The 27,564-nt window shown below is 40.1% G+C and overlaps 1 protein-coding gene across 2 annotated transcripts in view; it reads left to right on the forward strand.

Annotated features, from left to right (window-relative positions):
* Positions 1–25,972, forward strand: part of ACSL1 (acyl-CoA synthetase long chain family member 1) — a 34,919-nt gene extending 8,947 nt beyond the window's left edge. The window contains exons 2-20 of one of the 2 annotated variants that reach the window (XM_081875764.1): positions 436–550; positions 918–982; positions 1,986–2,087; positions 4,463–4,562; positions 5,042–5,220; positions 8,151–8,183; positions 8,305–8,356; positions 8,774–8,847; positions 10,502–10,579; positions 15,226–15,360; positions 15,590–15,724; positions 16,675–16,770; positions 17,643–17,715; positions 19,224–19,312; positions 19,662–19,778; positions 22,332–22,475; positions 23,189–23,290; positions 23,805–23,876; positions 24,648–25,972. In XM_081875764.1, coding sequence (XP_081731890.1) covers positions 436–550; positions 918–982; positions 1,986–2,087; positions 4,463–4,562; positions 5,042–5,220; positions 8,151–8,183; positions 8,305–8,356; positions 8,774–8,847; positions 10,502–10,579; positions 15,226–15,360; positions 15,590–15,724; positions 16,675–16,770; positions 17,643–17,715; positions 19,224–19,312; positions 19,662–19,778; positions 22,332–22,475; positions 23,189–23,290; positions 23,805–23,876; positions 24,648–24,788 — 1,902 coding nt within the window. In that variant the 3' untranslated portion in view covers positions 24,789–25,972. Of the gene's footprint in view, positions 1–435; positions 551–917; positions 983–1,985; positions 2,088–4,462; positions 4,563–5,041; positions 5,221–8,150; positions 8,184–8,304; positions 8,357–8,773; positions 8,848–10,371; positions 10,450–10,501; positions 10,580–15,225; positions 15,361–15,589; positions 15,725–16,674; positions 16,771–17,642; positions 17,716–19,223; positions 19,313–19,661; positions 19,779–22,331; positions 22,476–23,188; positions 23,291–23,804; positions 23,877–24,647 lie in introns of both variants that reach the window. The other variant, XM_081875763.1, reaches the window with a different exon arrangement.
* The last annotated feature ends 1,592 nt before the right edge of the window (positions 25,973–27,564 follow it).

Consider the following 27,564-nt stretch of genomic DNA (forward strand, 5'->3'; position numbering starts at 1 on the left):
TTTGCAGATGTGCCCATGACTGCAAAAAGGCAGGCAACCCCCTTTTAAGTTCAACATTTTATTCTATTCAAACAAATTTATAAGCATAGGATGACTAATTCTAGAATGCACTTCCTTTCTGCAAACTGCAACTAGACTACGTTATCAGCACTAATTTTTGTTTTTGTGTCCGTATCAACCAAATACAGCCGAACTTAGATTTAACTGTATGGGATGCCCTAGTATTTTTGCAGGAATGAAATGAGATAGGAACTGAATTTATATCTGTCACACTTTTTAGCCAGAGTTTTGCTTCTTTCGTTGACATGCTTACTAATTCAATCAACTGTTGCAACAGCCTAGTCACTTGGCTGTTACTGTCTGACATCAAAAAGAAGTATCACACAGGACGCTTCGGAGAAAGAAATGTGTAATTTAACCTTCTTTTATCTACAGGGTGAAGACCATGCCCGAAGATCATCACTACTTGATAGTGATGAGACAATGTCATACTACTATGATGATGTGAAGACAGTTTATGATGTCTTCCAAAGAGGAATGCATGTGTCAAGTGAGTATTCATACTTTGGGAAAGCAAACTGGAACAGTGCTCTAGTCACCTGAAAGAAACAGTAGCTGACTGCTTTCATAGTGCAGTAAAATATTGTCTGCTGGAATAGCAAATAGTAATCAGCTAAACTTTCAGAACCTGATGATTGAAGATTAAAGTGAGAACTGTGTATCATGATGGTTTCAATATTGACATTGTGAGTAATTAAGCCTTGCACATGAATTTTTAACTTTAGAATCTTTTTTTTTGGGGGGGGGACTAGATTGAACCATCTGGTGGTGGAGTAAACTAGAATCTCCCTTGTATTTCTTTCTTTTCCTTTTTAGTTGCTAAAATTCTTAAACCTTTTAAACTTTTATCACTGTAGACAATGGCCCTTGTTTGGGTGTAAGGAAACCAAATCAACCATATGAGTGGATCTCTTACAAGGAGGTAAGTGGACACAACTTTGTGTATGTTGATGAGGTTGGTGTTTGGTTCTTTTGATGCTTACAGCAATCAAGTTATTTCCTTTCAAAAATGTTGGGATGAGGGAAGTTCAACAGCCACAATTATTGGGTGCATACTTAAGTGGCCTATGTTCTTTATGTTTATATTTAATACAATTTTTTTTGTTAAGTTTCACTAGTATCCAGGCTTTATGTGTTGCACACTTGCCTAATCTATAGTTCAACAGACACTTTCAAGTAACTTTCAAAACTTGAATTCTAATCAGTTTTTCCTTTTGTGAACTTCCTTATATTTCCTTTCCCTTCCTTTCTCTTTCAATCCCTGAAAAGCCTGTCTGGAGGGGTCAGAGGCTCCAGACCCTGTGCACAATGGGGAAATTACCCAGAATGGGTGGAAACTTTGGGCGATAGCAGACATCTGATTGGTTTGGGTTTTTTTGAGGGGGAGGACTTTATTCAGTTAACTTTCTCAAGTCAACTTATCTTAGAATCTAAGCCATCATGTTTCATTGTAACTTGGCTAATATATATCACGAGAGAGATATTACGTGTTGGAAATATTGATCCTGTGTGTGATCCCTATAATATTTCATATTCTAAGCTTTTGTATTCTTAGCTAAACAGACTTAACAGCATTCCCACCTACGTATTCAAATTGAATATGTCTCAGCTCATTTAAAATCTGATTCTTCTATGTGGTTTGTGAATTTAATGGCCAGGGCAGCTGTGGAATTATGCTTAGCTCTGCCTAGGCATAATTTTTTAGAGCAGATACCTGGCTTTTAAAAAACAGGCTTCCATCCTACTCATTAATGGTATAAAGCTTCCCTTAAGCATTGGCCAGTACCTGTGCGAAATGTGTAAAGTGGCTAAGGTTACTGAAGAGGCTGAGCAGGATAAAATAGAAAATTTAACAGTAAATTCCTACATGCTTTCACAGAATTGGTAAGTGATGCACCTTTACACAGATGTGTGTTTTCCCCCAGGTTGCAGAAAGAGCAGAATGTGTTGGCTCAGCACTTCTGAACAGAGGCTTCAAACCATCTCCTGATCAGTTCATAGGAATCTTTTCACAGAACAGACCTGAGGTAATCAAAGACCATCATTAGGCTGATAACTCTTGTGGAATAAGGTAGTCCAGTTGTATAGCTTTGCGTCCCTGGGAAGATGAGCTTCCATGATCCTAATTTCACCCAACCCTGTACACAGTGCAACACCAGTACAGAGTGAATGGTTGGGAGGTTGCCATCGTCTGTAAAAATCACATCTTGCTCACTAGGAAACCAATTCACCTGGAAGCCAGAATCAAGGGTTTGGTCTCCCCTTGCAAGGAAGCTGCCCACCCCTCAGCTGATCAAGCCCCCATACTGCTCTTCCTTGCAGGAACAGAGCAGTATGGAGCTGGGTGATATATCTCAGCTGCTTCTTCCTCCCCTAAGGTGGGGAGGAAGAAGCAGACAAGATACTTTTCAGACACTGTGATATATCAGCATATACTGATATTTAGCTGCTGATATATCATGATGTTGAAAACCAGATATTGCCGAGCCCTAAATTGCAATATCAACTCTTACACACCTGGATATGCACTTACAAATTCTGTTGTTAAGAATGCATTGACGTTTCTGATGTGTGTAAAAGAAAACAAAAAACTTGTACAAAGAGTGTTGTAATGCAGTGCACCTATAAACTTGCACAATGTGTAAGAAGAATTCATACCAAGCCCTACTATGCAACCAAGCTCGTACCAGGGTGGAACTAATTGCTCATTAGCTAACTTTCAGCAATCCTTTATACGTACATAGCTTTATAACTGAGATGTTTTTCAGAGGGAGACTGTGCCTTCATATGCACCCTTTATGGAAATTTGAATTGTGAACTGCAGACAATGCAAGCCTCTAAGACTTGATACTAACAGACCACAAAACTGAGTCATAACAACTGTGGTAGCTAAGATACCGAACGTTTCTTCCAGTTCAATACTAGTTCAGGGAGTTTGTTTCCTGCATTGTTTTTGTTGGCATTTGTTTTTTCCAACATTATCTCTTAATCTAATGTGCTACTCTTTAGGGAAGGTGTCCCATTGAACTGATTGATCCAGTAATACAATACAGCACATTATAGAGAAATAGGTGTGGAAAATATCTGGGACTTCGGTTAAGAAAGCATTAGCTAATGGCTTAGCTTTAACCATCCATTAGCTTGCTTATTATAGTATTACTTGCTTAAATCAGCTTTATCCTTTAGGTTCACGGCAACATATAATGATGGAAGTGCCCTCCTATGGCACTTCCTGTTGCACATTGCATTACAATACTCTTTTTATTTGCTTTTTACATGCTTTTTACATTCATAAGAAATTGTAATGTGTTCTTGTAAATGCTTGTATTGAACAAATTCATGTGGCAGGGAACTGGGTTTGATAGCAACACCTGTATACAAGATAGAAGTAGATACGACTGTTGTGGAGCAATAGCCCTTCTTTAACCACTCCATGCCCTTGCAGCTGCCAAATGTATGATGTGATCTCACCACACTTTTCCTGTACTGTATTACAAAGAAGAGGAGAGGGAAACTCTTTATATCATTTTCAGCAGCAGACCTATGTTTACTAGGTCCAGTTCCTCCCACAGGGGCAATGTGAAGTAACCCTAAGAAACAAGATGCAGAAGTACAGTGGTACCTCGGGTTACAAACGCTTCGGGTTACATGTTTTCAGGTTGCGGACCACGGGAAACCCAGAAGTACCGGAAAGGGTTACTTCTGGGTTTCACCGCTCGCGCATGCACAGAAGCACTAAATCACATCACACGCGTGTGCAGATGCAGCGCTGCAGGTTACAAATGCGGTGGGTTGCGGACATGCCTCCATCACAGATTATGTCCGCAACCCAAGGTTCCACTGTAATGTTCTTTTTTTCAGTACTCCAGACTTACAAACTATTTCAACACAAATATGTACGTCCAACTCCAATGATATATTAACAGACTGTTCCAGGACTGTTTGTGTGTGTCAGGGGGTAATAGTTCTTCCTTATCTTGGTGCCTGTTCAGACTCTCAGCTTGTGACTGAACTGGTTACTATGCACATGCAGAATGCAACAAACTGCATCAGCAAAAGCTGGCTTGTAACTTATCATAACAACAAATCTGTGCCAAACACTCGTATGCATGGGCTGGCTAAACAGCACCGATCACAAGCTGGAAATAGCTGCGTGAATGGCATCTTAGCTTCCATGACAGTATTCATAAAGGAAACTGGAATTGTAAAAGCATTGACTTTTCTTCTTACTGCTGCATACTTCAGTTGATGGCAGCAGCTTGCTTTGCAAACAAACAAGGCTGACACTGGCATACTTGAGTCACTGTTTGAATGCTAGTGTGAAAATACCTAAACCAGGCCAGCTGGCTGTAGCATCTGCGCTTGGCAAATAAGCACTACATTAACTCTGCTTCTCTTGCAGTGGGTTATCATTGAACAAGGATGCTACTCTTACTCTATGGTGGCTGTACCCCTCTACGACACCCTTGGAAATGAAGCTATTACTTACATTGTAAATAAAGGTATATTCTGCATTCCTCAACAAACGAATACACTTGTCTGTAATACAATCACTATTAAAAAGTCTACCCACCATAACCTAAACATCACAGAATGCAGCTAACTTTGCAGCTGTAGAGTTCTTTGCAGAATTGTTTTTGAAAGCTGCTACAGCAACAGAATAGCAGTAGGTAAGATGAAGTAGCCTTTAATAGCTGAGTAGACACAGGGACTTGCTGACTATAGGAAGTGAATCCATCGATTCCGACAGTCTGTTTTGGGGTATAATGGCTTTGGAGAAGGAGCAGCCTGAAGAATGGCCTACATACAATGAGATCCCTGCAGCAAAATGAAAGCGCCAAACTTAAGTGTACAATATGCAATTTACTCCTAACCTTGGTGACACAGTCTTTTGTGCAGAAGTAGACTAGACAGGGTGAGGGTAAGCTGATTATAATTATTCAAATTTTAATACCTTTGCCCCCTTTCTTCCCAATTTTAGCTGACTTAGCATTGGTTTTTTGTGATAAGCCTGAAAAGGTGAAGCTTCTGCTGGATAACATCGAGAAAGGAGAAATATCTGTCCTCAAGACAATTGTGATTATGGATCCCTTTGAGAGTGATCTTGCCACTCGTGGAAAGAAATGTGGAGTGGATGTAATCAGCATGAAAGAATTTGAGGTGAGCAAAGTAGTTTATGGGACAGCCACAAGTTTTGATGATACATCAAAATCAAGGGAAGAAAAAAGCAAAGTTTAACAAGTTACAAAATGCTGATCTTTGACCAACAGGGTAAAGAATAAAGGTTGGGCTTGCGTTGTGTAAAAGCTTGGATTTCCTGGCCAGTTTACAAATTAGTATTTCACAACATGGCACTAAACATTTGCTAAGATTAAAGATACACAACCTAGTATAACTGGTTCAAAGGTTGTGTCAATTCGGGGGGGGGGTGTCACACTTGAAAAATGTTAACGAGAACCTGTAGTCCTGATTTATAAGGTGTCACTGCAACAAAGATCAGAGGTCTTGTGCGCAAATCCATACTCCAAATGTACTTTGTGCTTCTGTAATGTAGTTCTCCAGTAAGCTTTCAAGTCTGACTTTTGAGGAGCCTGAACATTTAATTGGATGGCATAAAAAAAGATCCAGCTTCCGAGTGTCTAGCACTGATTCCGAGTGTCTAGCTTCCGAGTGTCTAGCACTCCCAGTTAGGATTAGGCAAGTCAATTGAGACTATCACAAGACGAACCTCACTGGATCAGCCCAAAGGCCCATATAGACCAGCTTTTCTGTTCTCACATTAGCCAGACAAATGCCCGTGGGAATCCTGCAAGCAGAATTTGAGCACAACAGCACTTGCCCCACCTGTGATGCCCAGGAACTGGTATTCAAAAGTATATGGCTCTGACAGTAGTAGTAGAACGTAGCCATCATGGTTAGCAACCATTGATGACCTTATCCATGAATTTATGTAAAGCCATCCAGGTTGGGACATCATGGCCTCCTATGCAGGCAAACTGGAGTTTAACTATTTGCTGTGTGAAGTACTTTCTTTTGTGTGTCCTGAATCTCCCAACATTCCACTTCCTTAATGTACTTGAGTTCTTGTTTTACAAGGGCAAAATCCTCCTTTGGGTGACTGGCTTTCTACTGAAGCATCTGCAATATTATTTTGTATTGAGGCTCAGGGATGTCCATTTCTGCCTGAACTTTACCCTACCTATTCAGAATCCTATTGCCAATAGACAGTTACACATGTTTTGGTCACCAAAGTGTTTAAAAAGTGCTTGCACTTGCAGAATAATTCCTGAATTTGCCAGCAACATGTCCAAAGACTGGGTTGAACTCCCTCTTAAGGAGCAGATACACAGTCTTGGAATGCTTCTGAATCCAGCTTTGTCACTAGGGGCCTTGGCCACAGTTGTTCTGGACTGGGATACCTTGGCTACCGTTAAACTAGGCATTGGTAACTTCAAGACTGGATTACTGCAGCAAACTCCATGTGCGGCTTCCCTTGTAGTTGATCCAGAAACTTCAGTTAATGCAGAACGTTGCAGCACAGCTGCTGACAAGAATGAAATCTTGTCAATATGTTACACCCGTGCTCAAAGATATGTGCAAATTCAAGGTGTTAGTAAATAAAACCTTCAATAGCCTGGAATGATATTATTCAAAGGGTCAACTTGCCCCATATGTCCCCACTTGATCACTTTGATACGTGGAACTTGCATTTTTGCAGAAGCCATATAATGTTCATTTCACATTTATGAGGAAGTCCGCCTTTTACTGTGGCAGTACCCATGCTGCAAAACTTCCTGCCTGGTAACATCAGGCAAGGTGTCTACTGTATTGTTTTAAGTGCCTTCTCAAAAGTTTTATTTCTTTATGCCTTTTCAAATACATATTTGCATTAGGTATACTTGTTTTCAATTTCTGTTGATCTGTAGTTTTCTATGCATAAAATATTTAGCTGGCTTAGTGTTTGTTATTGTTGTTATTGTAGCTGTTGTTATTAAATTGTCTATAGATTTTGTTAAATAAATAATTTGGAGTTCAACACTGCTAAAGTAGTATCACTGAAGCGTTTTCCTGGGGAAAAGATGGCTTTGTTTTTAATCTGCTTGTTTATTCTTCATGGGAACCTGTTCAGACTAGGGTGGAATCTACACACATAGAAAAACATTTCTGAAAATACTTTTTTTAAAACCATTTTTAAAAATACACTGAATTCCATAACGATCGCCATCTAGTGTCACATTGTGTATTGCACTTAAAACACACTTAAAATGTTTTATTTGCAGCTGTATAGCTGAGTCCTAGCTCTTGCCTCCAGACTATCACCAGGTTTATTTGTTTCATTATTGGTAGAAATTCACTCATCATAGCCATACCACATGCATCTCTTTCGTTTCTGCTCCCCAGCCCAATGGCAACATTCAGAAAACTAAAGAGGCCAGAGGCAGCACTGTTAAACTTAATATTAAACCAGTTTAATAATTTCTGGCTTGTGTCCTGAGGTGAAGTTTAGGGTGTGGATTTCCAAATGCTTGATTACCATCATGAGCCTTTCTTCATTCAGGGAAGGAGCTTTCCTTTATTTATTTAGTTTTAAGTGACAAATTTGAAAACCACAACAAGCAGTGTTTCTAAGTTACCTCATGCATATACCAAGGTGGAATTTACTACTAGTTGTATGTTGTGCCAGTTCAGATCTGTCCTGAATCAGCTGCACGCAATCAAACATAATTTACTGTGCTCCCACTGGAGGTGCTCCAATTCTAGTTCACCGAGGGAGGGGAAAGGTCAGAAGCTGCGGGCATTTGATGAGTACAGAGCATAAGCCTTGCCAGCTTTCCGAAACGTAATTGAGTTTAAAACCTGTCCAAGTGTATAGCCTATAAATGAGGAAAGCTGTCATTGTTTTAAGTGCTAGGTGAATAGTTGTGCTTTCCCTTCCAAATAGTTGAGCCTTGGTTAGAAACCTATGAATGAAAAGTAGTTTTCGCTGCTGCTCCTGAGAGAGCTTAAAGTAAGAGCTATGGAAATCCCAACCATCATTAGCTTCCTAACTTGCCATCTCTTTCTCTCTCTCCTTTCTGTCTTCCTTAAAGGCACTGGGAAGAGTCCACAAACACAAAGCTGTCGTAAGTATCATGCAGATTATAATATAAAACTCTAGTTTACATTTTTGTAACCTTTCAAACTGTGTGTGTGATCAGTTGTTAAAGACAGACTGCTAGTCTAATCTCTTACTCTTCTTCTTAGCTTCCAAAACCAGAAGATCTAGCCATAATCTGTTTCACCAGTGGAACTACAGGTACACCTTAGAAGTATTGTAATGGGGAGATGACATTCGTCAGTTGGGGAAGTGAGATTAGAATTTTGAGATACTTGGATTGCAGTCTAACATAGAAAACTGTTTTAATGCTATAAAAGCAGATTCTTTACTAAACTGCTATGAGCCCTAGTTTTTCATGGGGCACAGAGACTTGTATGTCTAGGCTGTTGAGAAAGACAAAGGTTTTGGAGGTAGGGGAAATTATCCAGTCTTGCCCATGTCTTAGATTTCTCTTCACATTTGGTAGGACATTTAAGGAAGTAAAATGGATTATGTGTATTCATTGTACAACCTGTCATTATTAAGCTCTTGCATATGTATACAAGCATTTTCAGCAGCTTAGTTAGAAACCGGATGTATTCACTATTACATATATTAACACCTTTTTTCCTCTAGGAAACCCCAAGGGAGCAATGATTACTCACCAAAATATAGTGAGCAATATGTCGGCATTTGTGAAAGCTACAGAGGTAAAGTGTGATGGTTGAGTTTTTAAAAGCTTAGAGTGTACCTCACTTGGAATGGAAGCAGCTAAACCTTCCACAATGTGCTATCCCTTGAGCTTCTGAAACATGTTATAACCAAATTGTTGGAGATAGACAACTGCATTGCACAATTAAAACTTTGTTAGCATTCTTTTTTAAAACAACAACAACACAAAGCTGCCTAATGATTATTTAATACTTGGACACTGTGGCAGTCTCCCCCAGCCTGGCACTTTCCAGATGTTTTCGATTCCTGCTTGGCAGGGGGTTGGACTCGATGGCCCTTGTGGTCTCTTCCAACTCTATGATTTTATGATTCTATGATTCCTACTTGCATGGCTGGTTGGCAGGTATTATGGGAGTTGTAGTCAAACAACACCTGCAGGGGTAGTAGATGGGAAAGGCTGCTTTGTGAATTAATCTTAATTATAGTTGGGTTTAGAATGCACCCTGTCTTGAAGGTTCACTGAAATTAATTGTAAGGGGAACCAGAACATAGGTGTGTCTGCTAAATTTCGTAATACTTCAGATTGCCTCATGGCACTAAGTGCTGCAGTGCTCAGCACAGTGTTGTAAGAATTACTGCAATAATATAAGGTGGGCCAGTGCTCCCACATGAATAGTGCTCTGAGTGGCTTTCCTAAGGCCACTGACATTTGATGGTTGAGATGGTATTTGGGCCAGATGCTATCTGACATGAAGCTTATCTCTATAACGAATGTTCCACCAGTTTTTCCCACATATTTTAATTCTAGCTAACGTAACCTAGTGTTAACTCTATAGCCAAGTGTATTATTGCTTCCCTACTTGCCTGATTCGAAGAGCTCTAACATAAAGCACATTATCAAAAGATATCTGGATTTTTTTAAAAAAATAACAAGTAGATCAGTCAGTTTAAGAAGGCAGATCCAGTCGAGGGATGACTAGATAAGGCACTCAGCTCTTTATATCTGATGTTCCTATCTAACTTTTCATATGATAGAACTTCTCACTTATCCAGTTTTTCTTGTGACCTTGAGGCAAGAAAAAACTTTTCTAATATGTTTGTTATCAATAACCCAGGATTAGACGCGGGAACCTTGTTAGCTGTGAAAGCCACACTGGAAATGATTGACACAACTTTCAAACCACACTTTGCAGCTGATAGGGCAATGTGGTATAGAAAATAGTCTCCAGATTAACTTGATCAGCTAACTTGGGTTGTTAATTTGTAGCTTGCATTCTTTCTAGTTGCTTTGGTGGACAGGTGTACTGGTTCTGTTTTAACTGACATGGAATAACAGGCGGGAATAAGTTGGTGACTTGGAACTTCTCAACATCAGCAACTTTTAAAAAATACTGTAATCAAAAGACCAAACTTTGTTTCTACTCTTTTTAAAAATTCAAGGTTAACCATTAAAAAGATGGACTTTGGGATAAATATGTGTTCGGGCATCTGTTCTTGCACTAAACAAATTTAACTCTTACATTTTTCTCTTTCTTTCCTTCTATTGGTGCTTCCACTGACAGAAAGCAGTTTTTCCTTCTACAGAAGATATTTTAATATCCTTCTTGCCTCTGGCCCACATGTTTGAGAGAGTTGTGGAGGTAGGAACCTGTATTTTCTATGTAACAATTAAGTAGTGTCCTCTTTTTGCAGAGTGGCTATATAATGAGTGCCAGAGACACACACATTTCCTATTTGCCTCTTGCACATGCATTTGAAAGAATTATGCAGGTAAGACTCTTGCTTTGTGGGGAAGCAATTTTTTGTCAGCCTGTCAACAAGTAAGTAAGCCTCTGTAGACCAAATGGGACTTTTAAAAATGTTTGAACTCTGAAAATTAGTGTAATTTTGCTTCCCTTCCCTGATCTGATCAAGATTTCTGCTGCACTTCTAGTCTTAATAGTACAGCACTATAGCTAAAAAATAGCAATAGTATGACACAAGTTGCTAAGAAAGTTTTCTAGATAGCCAAGGTCCTTCTAACAAACCAAAATTGGATGCCATTAAAAATAGATGTCTGTAGCAGGCATGTTTCTGCTTCAGTTTTAGCTTGAATAATCTTGTTCACTAATTGTCCTATGCATATAAAAACTACACTTTCTGAATCAACTCCTTTATATATGTATATATATAATAATTTTATTAAGTTTTCCATTTTAACAATCCAATCATATCACATTAATTATTCCAAATTATAACAATACATATAATAAAGTCCAAATATTTTGCCAAATTAAATTTTTTTGTTGGGGGTTCCCATGCTTCGAGTTCAGTAGGGTCCAATCATCTCATATTTCTGCTGCTTTCAGTGTTCACCAGTACCATCTTTCAATCTTCTTGTTATCCTTTTTCTTCTTAATAGCCTCTGAGTTGTTTCCACAGGTGAGTTAAAGTAAGCAATATTATGCTTCTGTGTGAACTTTGTATGGCTCTCCCTTTTTTAAAAGCTGGTAAGTCTTTTGTTTGCAATAAATCCTCACAAGCTGTTATTTATGCTGAATCCATCCAAAAGTCCTCCTCGGGTGGCAAACGCCATCTTTCTCAGTTCCGATGAAATAGAATCTAGGCGTTTATCATTAATTTTCCCAGACCACTTGCACCATAAATTAGCCTTTCCAGGGAAGACTTGCCAAGTCAATCTTAGAATGCAAACATGATAACAAAGTAATGGCCTGCCTCCCCCTATTGGCTATCAATCTCTGCAGCATAGCCTGTCTCATAATGGCAGATCCCGATTAAAAACTGCGTCACAGGAGAGCCTTTTATTTTCTTTCCAGATATTTCAAAAACAAAGGCTTTAGTTGATATTTTTATTTCCACACAGTTTATTTTCCCATCTCACTTGCTATAGGTTGAATTGACGGTTCTTCTAGGAGGAGGGTTGTTAGGCAGTATTGTAATAAAAAAAGAAAAAGTTTTATCCCCTCCTTTCCATTCCATTTCCAATCCAATCCATCACTCTTAACTTCTCAGTGGCAGGCTTAATTAGCAGCTAATGGACCCTTTTCTTCGCTTGAAGCATGTGCAATAATTCTTATATCCAATTTTTCATCTTAAGAAATGCAACTTGGGTCGCTCTCGGAGACAGCGTCCGGGAGATCCGAGCTCGCTCGAGGGCTTTCCATCCAGTGCCCTCACCCCCTCCTTCTTTCGAACTCGGGGGTGATATATGGGCAACCGCGGATGAGGCTGCATCTTCCCTTCCACCAGGAAGAAATACGGGAGGCTGATTTATTCCCATCTCAGCCCCTTAATTACCTCATGTGAGCTGCAGAGATGGTATTGTCGGCCATGTTCCAAGGCGCCCCTAGCGGAGCCCCCCCAAATGAACTTCTTGCCTATGTTGACCCTTCTAGTAGAGTCTTTCAGTGCCATAGCACTCTTCCCCCGCCCCAGCCGTACACCATTCTTTTTACAGTTGATTGTGCTGATTCCAGCCGGTGTGTAAAGAATGCGCTGAGACATCCAAATAAGCTCCAAAGTAGAGGTTTTGATAGTTTTCTGGTTTCCTCCTTGCTCTAATGTAGATAGCCATACACATACTCAAACCCCTAGTGCAAGCTGCATGGGCACATATAGACACAAGTTTCACTAAAAGCATAAATACTTTATAAAAAGTTCGTGCTAAGTGTGTAATATTTTGAAGCAGACTGAAAGATTGGCACCAGAAATAGTGGCTGAACATTTGCTGCTTGTTTCCTGATGCCAAACCTGTTTTTTTCTTAAGCATGAAATGATTTACTTTTAAGAGCCAGTGGAAGAATGTTCTGACTGGCAGTAAGGCATTGTAAATAGAACACACTTTCCTAGGTAAGCATTTAGTTCAAAAAACTAAGAATTGGGGCTTGATCTCATTTTGCTCCTCTCCTTTCTCTCAATTCTGGTAAGTGTAGCATAGCACACTAGTGTGTCTTCAGCCTTTGTAGCTAGCTAGCTAGCTAACTTGTTCCTCTTTATATCCAATACAGAAAAGGCAAGCCAGGACTTTTGTTTTTTTGTTTTTTTAAAATAATATTCATTACTTTTAAAAGAAGAGAAAACAGAAGCAGAGGGGGGGGAACAAAAGAAAAAAAAGTACAATACAATACAACATAAAAACAGTACAAAACATAACCTAAACCCATTAAAGTAAACACTATGAACTAAACTAAACAAAACCCACTCCCTAACCCTAACCCTAAATAAAACAAATCAAAAACAATTAAAAAAAATTACATCCCTCCTTTTCGAAACTCTTTCTTTCATTCCCTTGTTTCCTCGACCTCCTCTCACCTCCCTTTTTGTTTTCCACTTCTACTAGTTGTTTCAGCAAATCCTTTCCATCTTTCTCTATTCTCTATCATATTATACATAACATATTTTTTAACCTTATTTTAACATTAAAACTAAAATACTTATATATATTTAACTCCTTACAACATTTCTGCTAGATCCATAAAATATCAATCCACCATTTTTCTATCACTCATTAATTTTGCAATATTTCTATATATAAACTTTAAATTTTTCAATCTTCTTCCATCAACTCCTCTCCCTGGTTTCGGATTCTGCCAGTCCTTTCCGTCAATTCCATATAGTCCATCAACCTGGAGATCTTATGTCCGAGGCTCCTAACTCTTTTCCAGGTCCCTTCTGCAGATCATCTTCATATTCTTTAATGCTAGAGAGAAAATCTCGAGAAAACTCCATCCTAACAATATTTTTATTCCTTCTGGACAGTTCAGCCAGATTTCCATAGTTGAAGCTAGGGTCTATAAAGTGTTTCAGGACGTATTTCAAGATTCTTCCAAATCCAAAGGCCCCCAAAACTTCAATCTCCTCCAAATCCAAGTCCATGTCCCAAAAGTCAATTAATCCCTGAATAGAGGGATCTTTCCGACTTTCCTTCTTCAGTCCAAACTGGGATCCAATCCTCAAAATCTGACTTTTTCTATATTCAATCATAAAGGGCCTCATTTTATAGTCCTCCATTTGCTTCTGTAAAACTAAGGGTCCCGCTTGTGTTATTTTAGGTTCAGAGACAACAACTTTCTCCTTTTCCTCCACCATTTGTTCCTGTGCCAGGTCCTGAATTATTTCTGTGTTGGTGCTCTCTTCTTGTATCAAATTAGTCACTTTCTGTTCCAAGTTATCAACTTTAAAAGTCGTGGCATCCGTCTTTTTATTAAGCTCTTCCGGCGAATGACTTATTTTACATAATAGAGTCACAATATCTTCTCCTATCAACATTTTGAATAGTCCAAGGTCAATCACTGGTTCTCAGAATCCTTATCTTGCAGCTGGAGATCCCCCAGTTACACTCCTGTAACAGTCAAAGTACAGTGGTAGCTCTGGATGCGAACGGGATCCGTTCCAGAGCCCCGTTCACATCCTGTATAGAACGTAACACATGACTGCGCATCTGCGGATCATGTTTCGCCGCTTCCATGCATGTGCTGATGCCATTTGGAGCATCTGCGCATGCGTGAGCAGTGAAACCCGGACGTAATGCGTTCCATTACTTCCGGGTCACCACGGAGCGTAACCTGAAAATGCTCAACCTGAAGCATATTTAACCCAAGGTATGACTGTAACTTCTTGTCTCTACTCAGAGTTCCCAAGTGTTAGAGAACCCAGGACCCACTTTTAACCCAAACATGCATTTGGAGACCCACCTCTTAACCTTTGACCATATATTTGCATGGTGGTAGTGCTCCTGTTGCAAGCCACCTTGGATCCAGCCACAACCCTCTGGTGGGTCGGGGGGGAGTTTGAGAAGCACCGCACTGTTCTGTGTATTTTAAGTGAGATTGTCTCATCCTCTGACTCTAATGCTTTCTGAATGCCATCCTCTGTCTCTAATGCCATTCCAAAAGTTGAAACATACAGCTCTATTGTAGACCAGTGAAAAAACGTTGGTGTGGCTGCTGATCTCTTTAGCCATATGTCTCCAGGCTAATTCGCCAAGCAAGATGTGTAATTCCTATAGCATTTACCCAGCAAGAAATTCAGCGAACTTGCTGACTGAGTTAAGGATGAGATTTACCAATCTTGGTGCTAGATTATGAGGCAGGAAACACAGTATGATCCAGACTAGTCAAACATTTGCATGCTCATTGGCATTGGGGTGCAGAACATATTGAGGACCGTAACATTTGTTTTAGTTGGGTGTGTGAGGCAAAAATGATAGAAATAAGTTTCTTAGACAACACTGTTTTTCTTGGTAAAGATACTTGGTCAGAGTCTAGCTATGGCTAAGCAGTTAAACTTGTGATATGCCAAAAGAGTGTAAAGAATGCTTTAAACTACACTTAGAAAATATGCAGAATGTCCCTAATTTTTAACTTGGGCAGCCAGGTGAGTTTGGTTTTAATAATCTATATGGTGTCATTCAACAGTGCGTGATTCTCTGTCATGGAGCTCGGATAGGATTTTTCCAGGGAGACATCAGGCTACTTATGGACGACTTAAAAACTTTGCAGCCTACAGTGTTTCCAGTTGTGCCAAGACTGCTGAACAGAATGTTTGATAAAGTAAGTCCACGAGCAATCAAATCCAGTCCGTGCTTTCCTTCTCACTCCCCTTACAAGTTCAGAAGAGAGCACACTTTGCAACTTGGTGAACCTGCCTGTAGCCATCAGCACAGACATCGCAAGCAAAGTTGCCTCTAGGATTTGCTCAGTGAGCCTGTATCAATAAGCCAGTAAATGACCCGTGCAATTTTTTGCAGCAAACACAATAAAAAATGGTCTCTCTTCTCAGATCTTTGGCCAAGCAAATACTTCATTTAAGCGGTGGATATTGGATTTTGCTTCCAAGAGGAAAGAAGCAGAACTTAGAAGTGGCATAATTAGAAATAACAGCCTGTGGGATAAAATGATTTTCCGTAAAATACAGGTAACTATACCCCTGCATTTTTAAAAATGAAAATAGTTGTGCTCCCTGGAGGGGGCAGAAGCAATTGGGTTACAAGTACACCCTGCATGGCAGAAACATCCACTTTCAAGAGGATGGCTTCAAACAATCCCAATAAAGAGCCTTCCTCTTTTCCTGGCATAGAATTGCCAAATGGGGCCCACTTACACATTAATTTATTATGCAGTCATCCTGCCCTCAGCTCCTTTGGAAGGAAGGGCAGGATATACTTTTAATAAATAAATGAAAATTGCCTTCTACTGTACATGCTTGGTTTTAGAATGGCCACTGATCTTCATTGCTGTGTCATGGAACAATTCCAAATGGTGAATTAACAAGGCAGCCAGTGGTACAGTGAATAGTGTTCTAAGGCAGTGTTTCCCAACCTTGGGTCTCCAGCTGTTTTTGGACTACAACTCCCATCATACTTAGCGAGCAAGACCAGTGGTTAGGGATGATGGGAAGTGTAGTCCAAAAACAGCTAGAGACCAAAGGTTGGGAAACACTGTTCTAAGGAATAATCTCTTTATTCACTTAACTCACATGTACATACAGTGGTACCTCAGGTTAAGCACTTAATTCGTTCCAGAGGTCCATACTTAACCTGAAACGGTTCTTAACCTGAAGCACCACTTTAGCTAACAGGGCCTCCTGCTGCTGCCGCGCCGCCGGAGCACGATTTCTGTTCTCGTTCTGAAGCAAAGTTCTTAACCTGAAGCACTATTTCTGGGTTAGCGGAGTCTGTAACCTGAAGCTTATGTAACCTGAAGCGTATGTAACCCGAGGTACCACTGTAGAAACAATCAATGGGATTTGCACATTTGAGTCACATTGAGATGTATATCCAAATGCCACTCACCATAGCTTTTTCCTGGATGCTACTGTTGGAATGAAAATAATTGTGGACACTTCCCCCCCCCCTCCCTTTTCAGGCAAATCTGGGAGGAAAAGTCAGGCTAATGATAACAGGAGCAGCTCCTGTTTCTGCCAATGTACTGACCTTCCTACGAGCAGCTCTTGGTTGTCAGGTGAGTTTGGACTGTGACTGAACTGTAAATCTGCTCTACTTGTTATTTTGTAAAGTTTCCTTAAAGCATTTTTTTATGTCAAGAATATAAATGCCATACTTTCCTCATAGTGTTAAAGTATAACCAAAAAGAGTAGAATCTGAGTAGGAGAGAAGCTGATGTGCAGGTTGTCTCACTCTAAGGATGTATTTGGGGGGTGGGATCACTTCCAGTAACATGTCATTAGATGCCTCACTACCAAAAACTAGCTCTCTTTTTGATAGCACGGTATTTCCATGAAGTGGACAGTAGTCCACGAAAACTTACGCCATAATAAATTGGTTTGTCGCAAGGTGACACAAGGCCACTTGTTGATTTTGCTGCAACAGACTTACATGCCTGTCCTTCTGAAAGCATTATGCCCATGAGTGGAAATCTCCCGTTCCCAATGCACACTTAAAAGAGAGAGACGTGCTTCCACAATTCAGTGTGTTTGGCCTTTAGGTATAATGTTAGGCCAGGGGCTGGATGCTAATGTTTATTATTAAAACTGCAAGAATGGATTTCAGAAAACGCTCCAAATTGAAAGCAGATGGGATTTTGTTCAAATGTTCTAAAAAAAGCTATGAGACTTGTGATCACTCACTAAAGACAATTCTGTAGGAATGATTGTATATGTTGGAATTCTTACTGAAAATATTGGTAGTGCAGGAGGGTAGAGAGACCAGGGATGGCTTAGCAAAAATGAATCCTACATTCGTACAGGGTTTTTGTAAAAGCTTAGCCTGCATATTGCCTACAGTTCTGTTTTTTTTGTGTGTGTTAAAGGAACAACAGAATAGGAGAGGGGCTATAAAAGCTCCAATGGCTAATTTCTATACTCTGTTTAACAGTTTTATGAAGGCTATGGACAGACAGAATGCACAGCTGGATGTTCCCTAACAGTACCTGGTGACTGGACCGCTGGTAGGGCTTCTGTGTTCTTTCTTGAAACGTTGTTAAAAAGATGGCATGGTAACTCAAGCATGAAGTGAGCCTTCCAAAGAAGTTTATGGATTGTTAGTGCAAGGAAAGGAAAATTGTATTGCTTCCAGTAGTGGTTCACATACCTGGTGTTCTGGAAATAAAGGGAGTCTTGCTGTTCTGCTCTGTGCAATCCCACAGAGGGTGGAGCTTTTCAATTTGCATTTCATTTCCATATTAGACTGGAATTGATAGTATAATCCATATATCTGGTGGAGATTGGCTGTGGAAGTTCATGATAGCAGAACCAGCCATCTTCATATTACACCGTTCCTTGCTTGACTACATTGGCTGCCAATTAGTTTCCAGGCCCAGTTCAAAGTATTGTTTTTGACCTATAAAGCCTTAAATGGCTCAGGACCACAATACCTCAAGGACCACATCTCTCCATATGAACCTAACCCAGGCTTCAACCTCAGCCCTCCAGATGTTTTGGCTTACAACTCCCATGATCCCTAGCTAGCAGGACTGATGGGAATTGTAGTCTCAAAACATCTGGAGGGCCAAGGCTGAGGAAGCCTGACCTACCCAGACCCTGAGATCATCCTCTGACGTCCTTCTTCGTATGCCGCCTCCTTGAGAGGTCCTGTGGATAGCAATGCGAGAAAAGGCCTTTTCTGCAGTGACTCCCTGTTAGTGGAATGCTCTCCCCAAGGAGGTTTGGCTGGTGCCTTCATGATACACTTTTAGGCCCCAGACCTTTGGCTGATTAACATCCTATTCCTTTTTAAATGTGTTTGTGGGAAGGGGAGGGGTTTTATTTATTTGTTGTTTTTGTCCTTGTTTTCCAATGTATTTTGTGTTTTTTAAATCTTATATATTTATGTTGTTAACCACTCTGAGATCTACGGATGAAGTGCAGTATGCTAATTTAATAAACAAAATAAAAATAAAATTTGCGCACTAAGTACCAGCTTGCCTGGCTGCACTTGAACTCAAGTCGGGTTCCCACTGGTTATTTTGATAAGACCAGACGAACACAGTAGCTAATCACAGATCTAGCTACTTTAATGAAAGTAAGCCTTGGATGCAAATGCATACATGGAAAGCCCTGTGTAACGCAAATAAGGCATTGTGGTAAAAAAACACCGGGCATTACATACAGATACAGCAATGCCATCACTGAAGCAATACTATACAGTGCAGTTTCCAGTGTATCATTTAGGTCACATGGATCTCTCTCTATAGTCAATGACCATGAGCAAATTTGGTATGTATGAGTTGATTCTAGAAGAGTTTGTTTTGATCAGTGTGATGGCTGGGAGCCTTAATACAACTTTAAAAAGCTGAGGTCAAAGTACCCTTTGAAACATTCAAAACTCAGGCTTGGGACCATGAGAAAACAATAAAGACTGCAGTCTGAATGACGCCACTTCTGCTTATGTAGAGCTACAGTTATAAAGTGAGTACTATTGCCACATGCTTAAAGACATTATTTATCCAACAAATAGGTCACGTTGGTGCCCCAATGCCTTGCAACATTGTAAAGCTTGTTGACGTTGAAGAAATGAATTATTTTGCTGCCAAAGGAGAGGGTGAGGTAAGTAGCACTCTAAATCCAAGGAACGGACCTATGCCAGGAGTCCTCCGTCTCAAATTGTACCCATTGTTTTAAAATAAATACAATCTATATCCAAAGAAACCATAAAAAACCTCATTCAGTTTAATGACCTCGTATTGTGATCTCGATCAATGCAGTTTGTCATACAGAGACAAATGCTCTGGTAATGTCACTAAAGCATGAGATTAGAGAGAATCGCTCTTGAGTGAGATGCACTGGCTACAGTAAATGAGCTTTACTCCCACTCCATCCTAACACTGAAACACTTAATAGGAGAAACCTGTCCTGCAGATTTTTTTTACAGAGCGTGTGTTCCATTCTATTTCAGGTTTGCGTAAAAGGGCCAAATGTGTTCCTAGGCTATCTGAAGGAACCCGAAAAGACTGCAGAAGTTCTTGACAAAGATGGCTGGGTACACACTGGAGATATCGGGAAATGGTTACCAGTAAGTAAACCTGTGAATCGAGCATTTTGAGACATAAGAACAAATATCAAGATGGCTTGCCATTGCTTTAATTCCACAGATAGAGAAGTCCAGTCTTTCCACTGCCCTACATATCTTCTTTCCTCTTTGCATTCTTATTGAACTTCACAAACATACTTTATCCTCCTTTAAGAGTGTTTCAGGTTAGAATGGGAAAGAAAGGTACCAGAGGGCTGCTTCAGTCCTCTAATCAGAAACCAATTAAAATGCAAAAATTAATGCAAGTTAGTAAGAACGATAAGGGACGCGGGTGGCGCTGTGGGTTAAAGCCTCAGCGCCTAGGACTTGCCGATCGAAAGGTCAGCGGTTCGAATCCCTGCGGCGGGGTGCGCTCCCGTCGCTCGGTCCCAGCGCCTGCCAACCTAGCAGTTCGAAAGCACCCCCGGGTGCAAGTAGATAAATAGGGACCGCTTAATAGCGCGAAGGTAAACGGCGTTCCGTGTGCTGCGCTGGCTCGCCAGATGGAGCTTGTCACGCTGGCCACGTCACCTGGAAGTGTCTACGGACAGCGCTGGCTCCCGGCCTATAGAGTGAGATGAGCGCACAACTCTAGAGTCTGGCAAGACTGGCCCGTACGGGCAGGGGTACCTTTACCTAGTAAGAACGATGGATTGCTAATCCTACTCAGAGTAGACCCATTGAAGTTAATGGACACAACTAATGTAGTCCATTGATGCTTTTGAATTATGGTACTGGAGGAGACTCTTGAGAGTCCAATGGACTGCAAGAAGATCAAACCTATCATTCTTAAGGAAATCAGCCCTGAGTGCTCACTGGAAGGACAGATCCTGAATCTGAGACTTTGGCCACCTCATGAGAAGAGAAGACTCCCTGGGAAAGACCCTGATGTTGGGAAAGATGGAGGGCACAATGAGAAGGGGACAACAGAGGACAAGATGGTTGGATAGTGTTCTCAAAGCTACCAGCATGAGTTTGACCAAACTGCAGGAGGCAGCAGAAGACAGGAGTGCCTGGCGTGCTCTGGTCCATGGGGTCACGAAGAGTCGGACACGACTAAACGACTAAACAACAACACAATGTAGTCCATTGATTTTTATGGGTCTGCTCCAAGTAGGACTTAGTGGAAAACAACCCAATGTTCTCTTAAGCTTCACTCACAAAAAAAGCCTGTGTGATTTGATGCAGCATCATACTGCTAAGCCTTTAGAAGTAACTTAAGCATGTCCTTGTCTGCATGTGTAGATCAAATTGCCTGTTGTACAAGTGTCACCAAGGTGGCAAGCCAAAGCACTGAATAATATGAAGTTAATTACAAAAAAAAAAAAACCAAGTTAATGACAGAAGCAGACTCAGACTGGAGTGGTGACTACTTGGTTTAAACCTAAAAGGGATGGAAAAGAGGGAAATAGTAAAATAAAGGGAACAGCAACAGATGCCAGAAATGTGAAGCTTCTAATTAGACAAGAGGAATCTGAGAATAAACAACACTGGTGACAGCAATGCACATTCTAGAGACTATGTCCCTTTTTTTTTATACTGAACCAGTTTCATTCTGACTTGAACGCAGACCGTTTCTTCCAGCTACTATACTCAACTTAAGGGTCAGTCAACACCACCATCAGGATTGTGATGTAGAAGCTGGCCTTTCAGTGGAGTTAAGACAATGCAAAATTTGTATTACCACAATTACTACATTTCTTTATGTTGGCATGCCATCTGCAGCTGTTAGACAACTAGTAGAAAGGCCCCGCTGTGGATCGATATATCAACAACATGAGGAATGGATTAATATGTCCAGGGATTTAGCAGTGCAACCCTCTGATTACCTGCGACCTGTGGTGGATCAGTCACAGCAACTGCACCTCCAGGAGGTCCCGACTGCTACAGTGGAAAAACTGCAGCAAACTGTTGTAATAGAGTGTGCTGCTACCAGAACACAGCTGCACAGTATACCTGATAGGGTTCAAACTGCAAACCTAAGTTGCATAGTATCTCTCCTGGGATACCAACCTTAATACATAGAATGCCAGGCATTTCAGACTCTTCCCCAAGACAGATGATTAAGCAGCCCAGAACATTTAGTACCCAGCCAACAAATGGAGGAGGGCGACAATACACCACTGTAGCAGCTGAGGCCTCTTTACCAGGAGAACCTGGGAATGCATTCTAGGTAGTCTGGGGCATTCATCCCATCACCATTGACAAAGCTGGGACAGTGTATTATGCATTGAATGTAAATGAACGAATCTTTGATTTATTTATTTGACACTTGCTTGTAACATGCTCATAACTGATACTCAAGCAATTGCTGCTTGTTCTAATGTAGGCATAAATCAGAGAGAGAGAGAGAGAGAGAGAGAGAGAGAGAGAGAGAGAGATCCAGTTGTTCCAGATGATTCAAAGATAATGAGCAAAGTCAAATGCTACTGTGAACTCTTCCTTCTATTGAGTCTTCTGCTAGCACTTGTGTTATTGTTCATGGAGCAATGTGGTCCTGAATTCATTACGTGAACAGTTCTTAGGAGTAAGCTAACTATTATTATTGTGTTACAGAATGGTACACTGAAGATAATTGACAGGAAAAAACATATATTCAAACTTGCACAAGGAGAATATATTGCACCAGAAAAAATAGAGAATGTTTATATGAGGAGTGAGCCTGTTGCCCAGATATTTGTCTATGGTGAAAGTTTGCAGGTATGTAGGTATCTGTTTACCTTAAATGTCTTTTAGAAATGGTCTTCTAAATGGAGCACATAAGCATAATTTTTTTAAGTTGTTAGTGGATTTTCTTTACAATTAGATAAAATGCTTACTTCTGGACAGGTTAGACTAGCAAAGAGCTGAAAAGGTGATATTGCTTATTTGGGAAAAGTCAATTTTTTAAAAGATATTTGTTTCTGTGGTGGTACTAATGTGTACATTTAGGCTACCTGATACAATCCAGGTACCTAGTAATGCCTTGATGAATGTCTAATCTATGCCGGGAAACATTCTTCCATAAATGTTGAGTCTTAAATGTGAAGTCCTTAGAATTTTAGGGCAGATTTATTTAAATATTTACATCCCACTTTCAAACCTGCAATGAGACCTTTAAGAAGGGCAACCTAATTTGAGACCATCATAATGAGCTAAAAATGATGACCCAAAGCTAATAACTCAGCACCACCAAGATTTAAACCTGCTGGAATAAAAAGAATTATGTTTTGTCATTGAAAGGCCAATCAAATCTCTTCATAGTGTCTTCTCCTACCTGCAGTGATGCAACAAACCCCTCAATAGCATCGACAATAGCATAGCTTGCTACTTGACTGTACTTTGCCGGGGGGGGGGGGGGGGTGTTCTCAGAGAAACTTCTAAAATGAATTGTCAGTGGGCAGCTTCTAACATGCTCCCTTACTTCTATTTAGGCTTTCCTAATAGGAATTGTAGTACCAGATCCAGACGTTTTGTGTAGCTGGGCCAAGAAAAAAGGACTGGGAGGCACCTATGAAGAACTATGCAGGAGCAAGGTAAGGGATTGGATCTGTGCTTTATAGAAGTCTTTTCTTCACACCCTTTTCATAAGCTTCATCCAGGCATCCATTCTGCTCCTGAGACCACAGCGTGGCAGGTGAACGGGGGTTATACCTGCTAGCCTCATCACAATGTCTACACATCATCCCAGTCTACTTTTGTGCTCTGGCTAGCATTGCCTAGAGGGTTGACTAGGGGTCAATGTGGCCCTCAGTCCACAAAAGCTTAGCCACCTCTGGTCTAAAGGATGTGGTGACTCTACTCATACGTTTCCCTCAAGCAACTGAGAGTCCTGGATTACTGAAACATTCAGTCTCATGGAGGAGCCTATGCATGTACAGCTAGCTCCTCCCTTTTAGATCTTAAATGAACACATGCGGGTGAGGGGTGGATAAAGGTGGTTAAATGTCCACAATAAAACGTGCACTTTTGATAGGTGGTCCACAAATAGTTCAGAAATACTTTATCTCAGTATTGTTCTATAACTCTTATTATTCTGAATCCCAATAGGACATCAAAAAATATATTCTGGAAGACCTGTTGAAAGTTGGGAAAGAGTTTGGCTTGAAGTCCTTTGAACAGGTGAGTATCTCTTTGAAGTTTCAACTATAATATTTGTACTTTGATTTCATATTAAACTGCTTTATTTGCATAGTTTTGCAGCTGGAAACTTTAACTGGTTCATTATTGAATCAAAGCTCTAATTTTAGAACAAACCTGAATCTGTGGGGCTGATTTTTGAGAATACATCTTAATTTTTTTCCACTTTTACTGCATTAGGGAATAGAATAGAGGTGTCTTTCTCTTTCCTCTTGAGTGTCAGTTATGTAATTTTATCACAAAGACAAAATAAACCTAATGCTGCAAACAAGTAATGAAAGCAGTTTTAAGATCAAAAGTTTAAAATATAAATTGACAAAATATAACCAACAGAATATGCCTAGCACTGTGTGTGTGTATCAATAATAAACCAAATGCTGTAATGTACAAATAGTAATAAATTCAAAGAAAATGCTATAATAACTGGATGTGTTTCAACCTAAATGATCATCTTCAGTGGTACCACAAAATATTACAACAATTTCAGCCTCATCAACTAGTATGCTTGTGAACAATATAAAATAACATGCTAGGCATATTTTATTGGTTTATTTTTTATTTTCTAACTTTTCCTTTAGTTTTCATTGTTAAATCCTACTTTGCAGAGTTATACTGCTGAGTATTCTTAACATAAATCACTTAGAACAAGCTGTTCTGAACATTATCTCATATATTCCAAAATGCCAATTTTGCTGTTAATGCTAGTTAATGAAAAAAGTATGCAAAATCTGACTTCCTGTCTTATTTTTCCAGGTCAAAGGCATTACCCTTCACCCTGAAATGTTCTCTGTCGAGAATGGCCTGCTAACGCCAACATTAAAGGCAAAGAGACCAGAGCTACGCAAATACTTCAAGTCCCAGATAGAAGAACTCTATGCCAATATACAGATGTAACTGAGGAAAACTGTTGGAGAGAATGGCATTTGCTATTGACCTTCATATCTCTAAATTGACTACAGCAAATATAGGGAAGGAAACAGTGCAATCATTAACTTGTACGCAAAGGGGTACTTGACATAGGAAAACTGAAGAAAATGGAACACTGCCTTACTGTCCACTTGTGTTGCAGACCATTTTTTTATGGTGACATACAACTTCTTCAATGCGCCTTAAAACTGTAAATGGTATCTATGTGATTTGTAAGTTATTTAAGACTTCCTCAGCCAAAAATGTGACTCTCTCCAAGGCATGTAAAGGGATGTGTGTGTGTGTGTGTGTTGCTAGCACATTTTATTGTCTTTAGTATATTGTGCAGCTGGTGGTTTCCGCCCCATGGAGATTTTTAGTGCACATTGAGAAAGGCAGGTCCCTTAGGACGCTGGCAGAAACTTGGCTACTTTGGTTTCCTGTTGACTCCTTCGAAGCTTTTCTGGGTGTGTCTTATGCCCTAGGAATCTATAGATGAAACTACCAATGCAATACATGTTGACTTCATGAGCTCCAGAGATGGTTGGACCATTGCAACATCATGCTGTAGCATGCATGTGGATGGAATTCCAGTGCTGGGGCTAACTGTCATGCTCATTCATTGTTGGCCACTAGATTGCCAGAGCAGGCTTAACCTTGGCCACTTTTAACTTGATTATCTTTGTGCAAAGTTGGCTTCTGCTTCACACTATTCTCACTTTCTGATCTCCAGTATACAAAAAAGCCAGAAACTGGGGTGTGGTTTAACATGGGACATTCTTTCATTAGGCATGAAGTGGGGAAAGATATTTCAGTTACCATGTATCTGCACCTGTATTTCATTGGGTGGGGGGAATGAAATTGAGATGCCTTGTAATAATCCATGCTTGAGGGTTTTTCCACATAGCAAGTCATAAATTCCTGTTTAAATATATGTAAACAAGCACAATGAAGTTTGCACTAAAGATTGTGTAACTGTAATGCACTACTCAGTTGTATAATTTCATACATATGTACCCTAATTGCACAGCCAAGCCAATACTCATAGAGTATTAAGTCACTTGTTACATTGGAGTTTGAATGTTTGCTTAGTGTTGGCTATTTCTATATTTTATAAACCAAAATTTCCAAAAACCAATGAAGGAAACCAAAATAAATATTTCTGCATTTAATTTGAGTAAACCTTTTTAAGAAATTGCATCAAATGTTCATAACAATGGGAACCACTGTCTGAAAAGTGTGGCATGGTAAAATGTAGTTTAAAAGAAACCGAGTATTACTAATTTATTTATGGGCTGAGGGGTGTTACTTGAAGTACTTAATCATGTTCCAAATGAAGCCAAAGAAAAAGAAATTGTAGGATCCTTAAAGTTGCTCTGCTGGATTTTCAACTCTTGCTTTCTCTCGCAGGAGTTCTCTGCAATTATGGTGAAACAATAAACACACAACTCTGTGTACACCTATTGCAGAGAGCTCTTTGCAAATTCAGAGTGCTCAGCCTGTTAATAATCATGGGCTATAGCTTACTACATGAACAAGAGGAAACCAGTAGCTCATAAGAGGAGCTTGTGGTACAGTTAACATCTGCAGTGGTCTGAAAAAAGCTTGTTAAGAACTTAAGAAAAGCGCTGCTGGATCAGACCAAAGGCTCATCTAATCCAGTGTCCTGTTTTCAGTAACCACCCAGATGCACTCAGGTCCTGCTTTCAGTTTCCCATAGTCAACCATGCATTTGAGCCTTATTCAAAAGACTGCTCGTACAAAAATAACCTGAGGTCATACAATGGCTTTCTCCTTCCCCATTGCTGCTCCATTACCAAAACCCTTTGACTAGCGTGGGGTGTTTGTTTGTTTGTTTGTTTGTTTGTAGCTCTTATATTTGCAAAAAGTTTGGCTCCACAATTTAAAGCAGGGATGGGGAACTTATGCCCCTCCATATGTTGGACTAAAACTCCCATTACCTGGCCATTCCAATGGGACCTGGAAGTCCAGCAACAGTTGTGAAGCCACCAGCTCCCCACCCCTGATTTAAAGAAATAAGTTCCCTACTTCACTCAGGCTGCAGCTTTATATCCCTATTGGACATGGATTTAGAAAACGCAGGATGTATCCTCAACTCTTTCCCTATTTGAATCAAAACTGTTAACTCTAGTGTCTTGTTTTGTAAGTTTTTAATGTATGTACTCTGTATTTGGAAGCTGTAAATTGCTCTGTAATATTCTGATACCTTAACAGTCTTTTGATACTCGCTTGCTTTGAGGAAGCGCCATCTATATTATAGTCCTGCTTACTGTAAATTATGTAAAATTTACAAACATTTATGCTTCTTGTTTGACCAAAAGCACTTAGAAGAACATGGCCTTTATTACAATATTGGGTGTGTGTGGAACTGAAAGTTAGATCACCTTTAAAAGCATACTCCTGATTCTTTCTAGTTCAAATGGTGGAATGGATGTCTTCTCTAACAAATTGTTTGTCTGATTAACTTGAAAAACAGTGACATGAGGTGTTACAGGCTAAGAAGTGCCAGGATCCTCCCTTTCCCCATTAAAGTGAAAAGAATAGAGCAGTACTCTGCTAATCTAATATTAGTTGTGCTGCTTATGCCTTATCTTCACGCTTCAGGAACACATCTGTTGGCTCTTGGTCCACCCTACAGAGTATACCAAGTTCTACCTCACCCCACCCCTCTGTAATTACTTCTGCAATTCAACCACCATAAGTAAGTGTCTACTGCTGCCCTTTCACCTAGTTTGGCAAGAGA

Source organism: Podarcis erhardii (genome assembly GCF_964252035.2).
Source record: "Podarcis erhardii genome assembly, chromosome: 9".
Classification (NCBI taxonomy): Eukaryota; Metazoa; Chordata; class Lepidosauria; order Squamata; family Lacertidae; genus Podarcis; species Podarcis erhardii.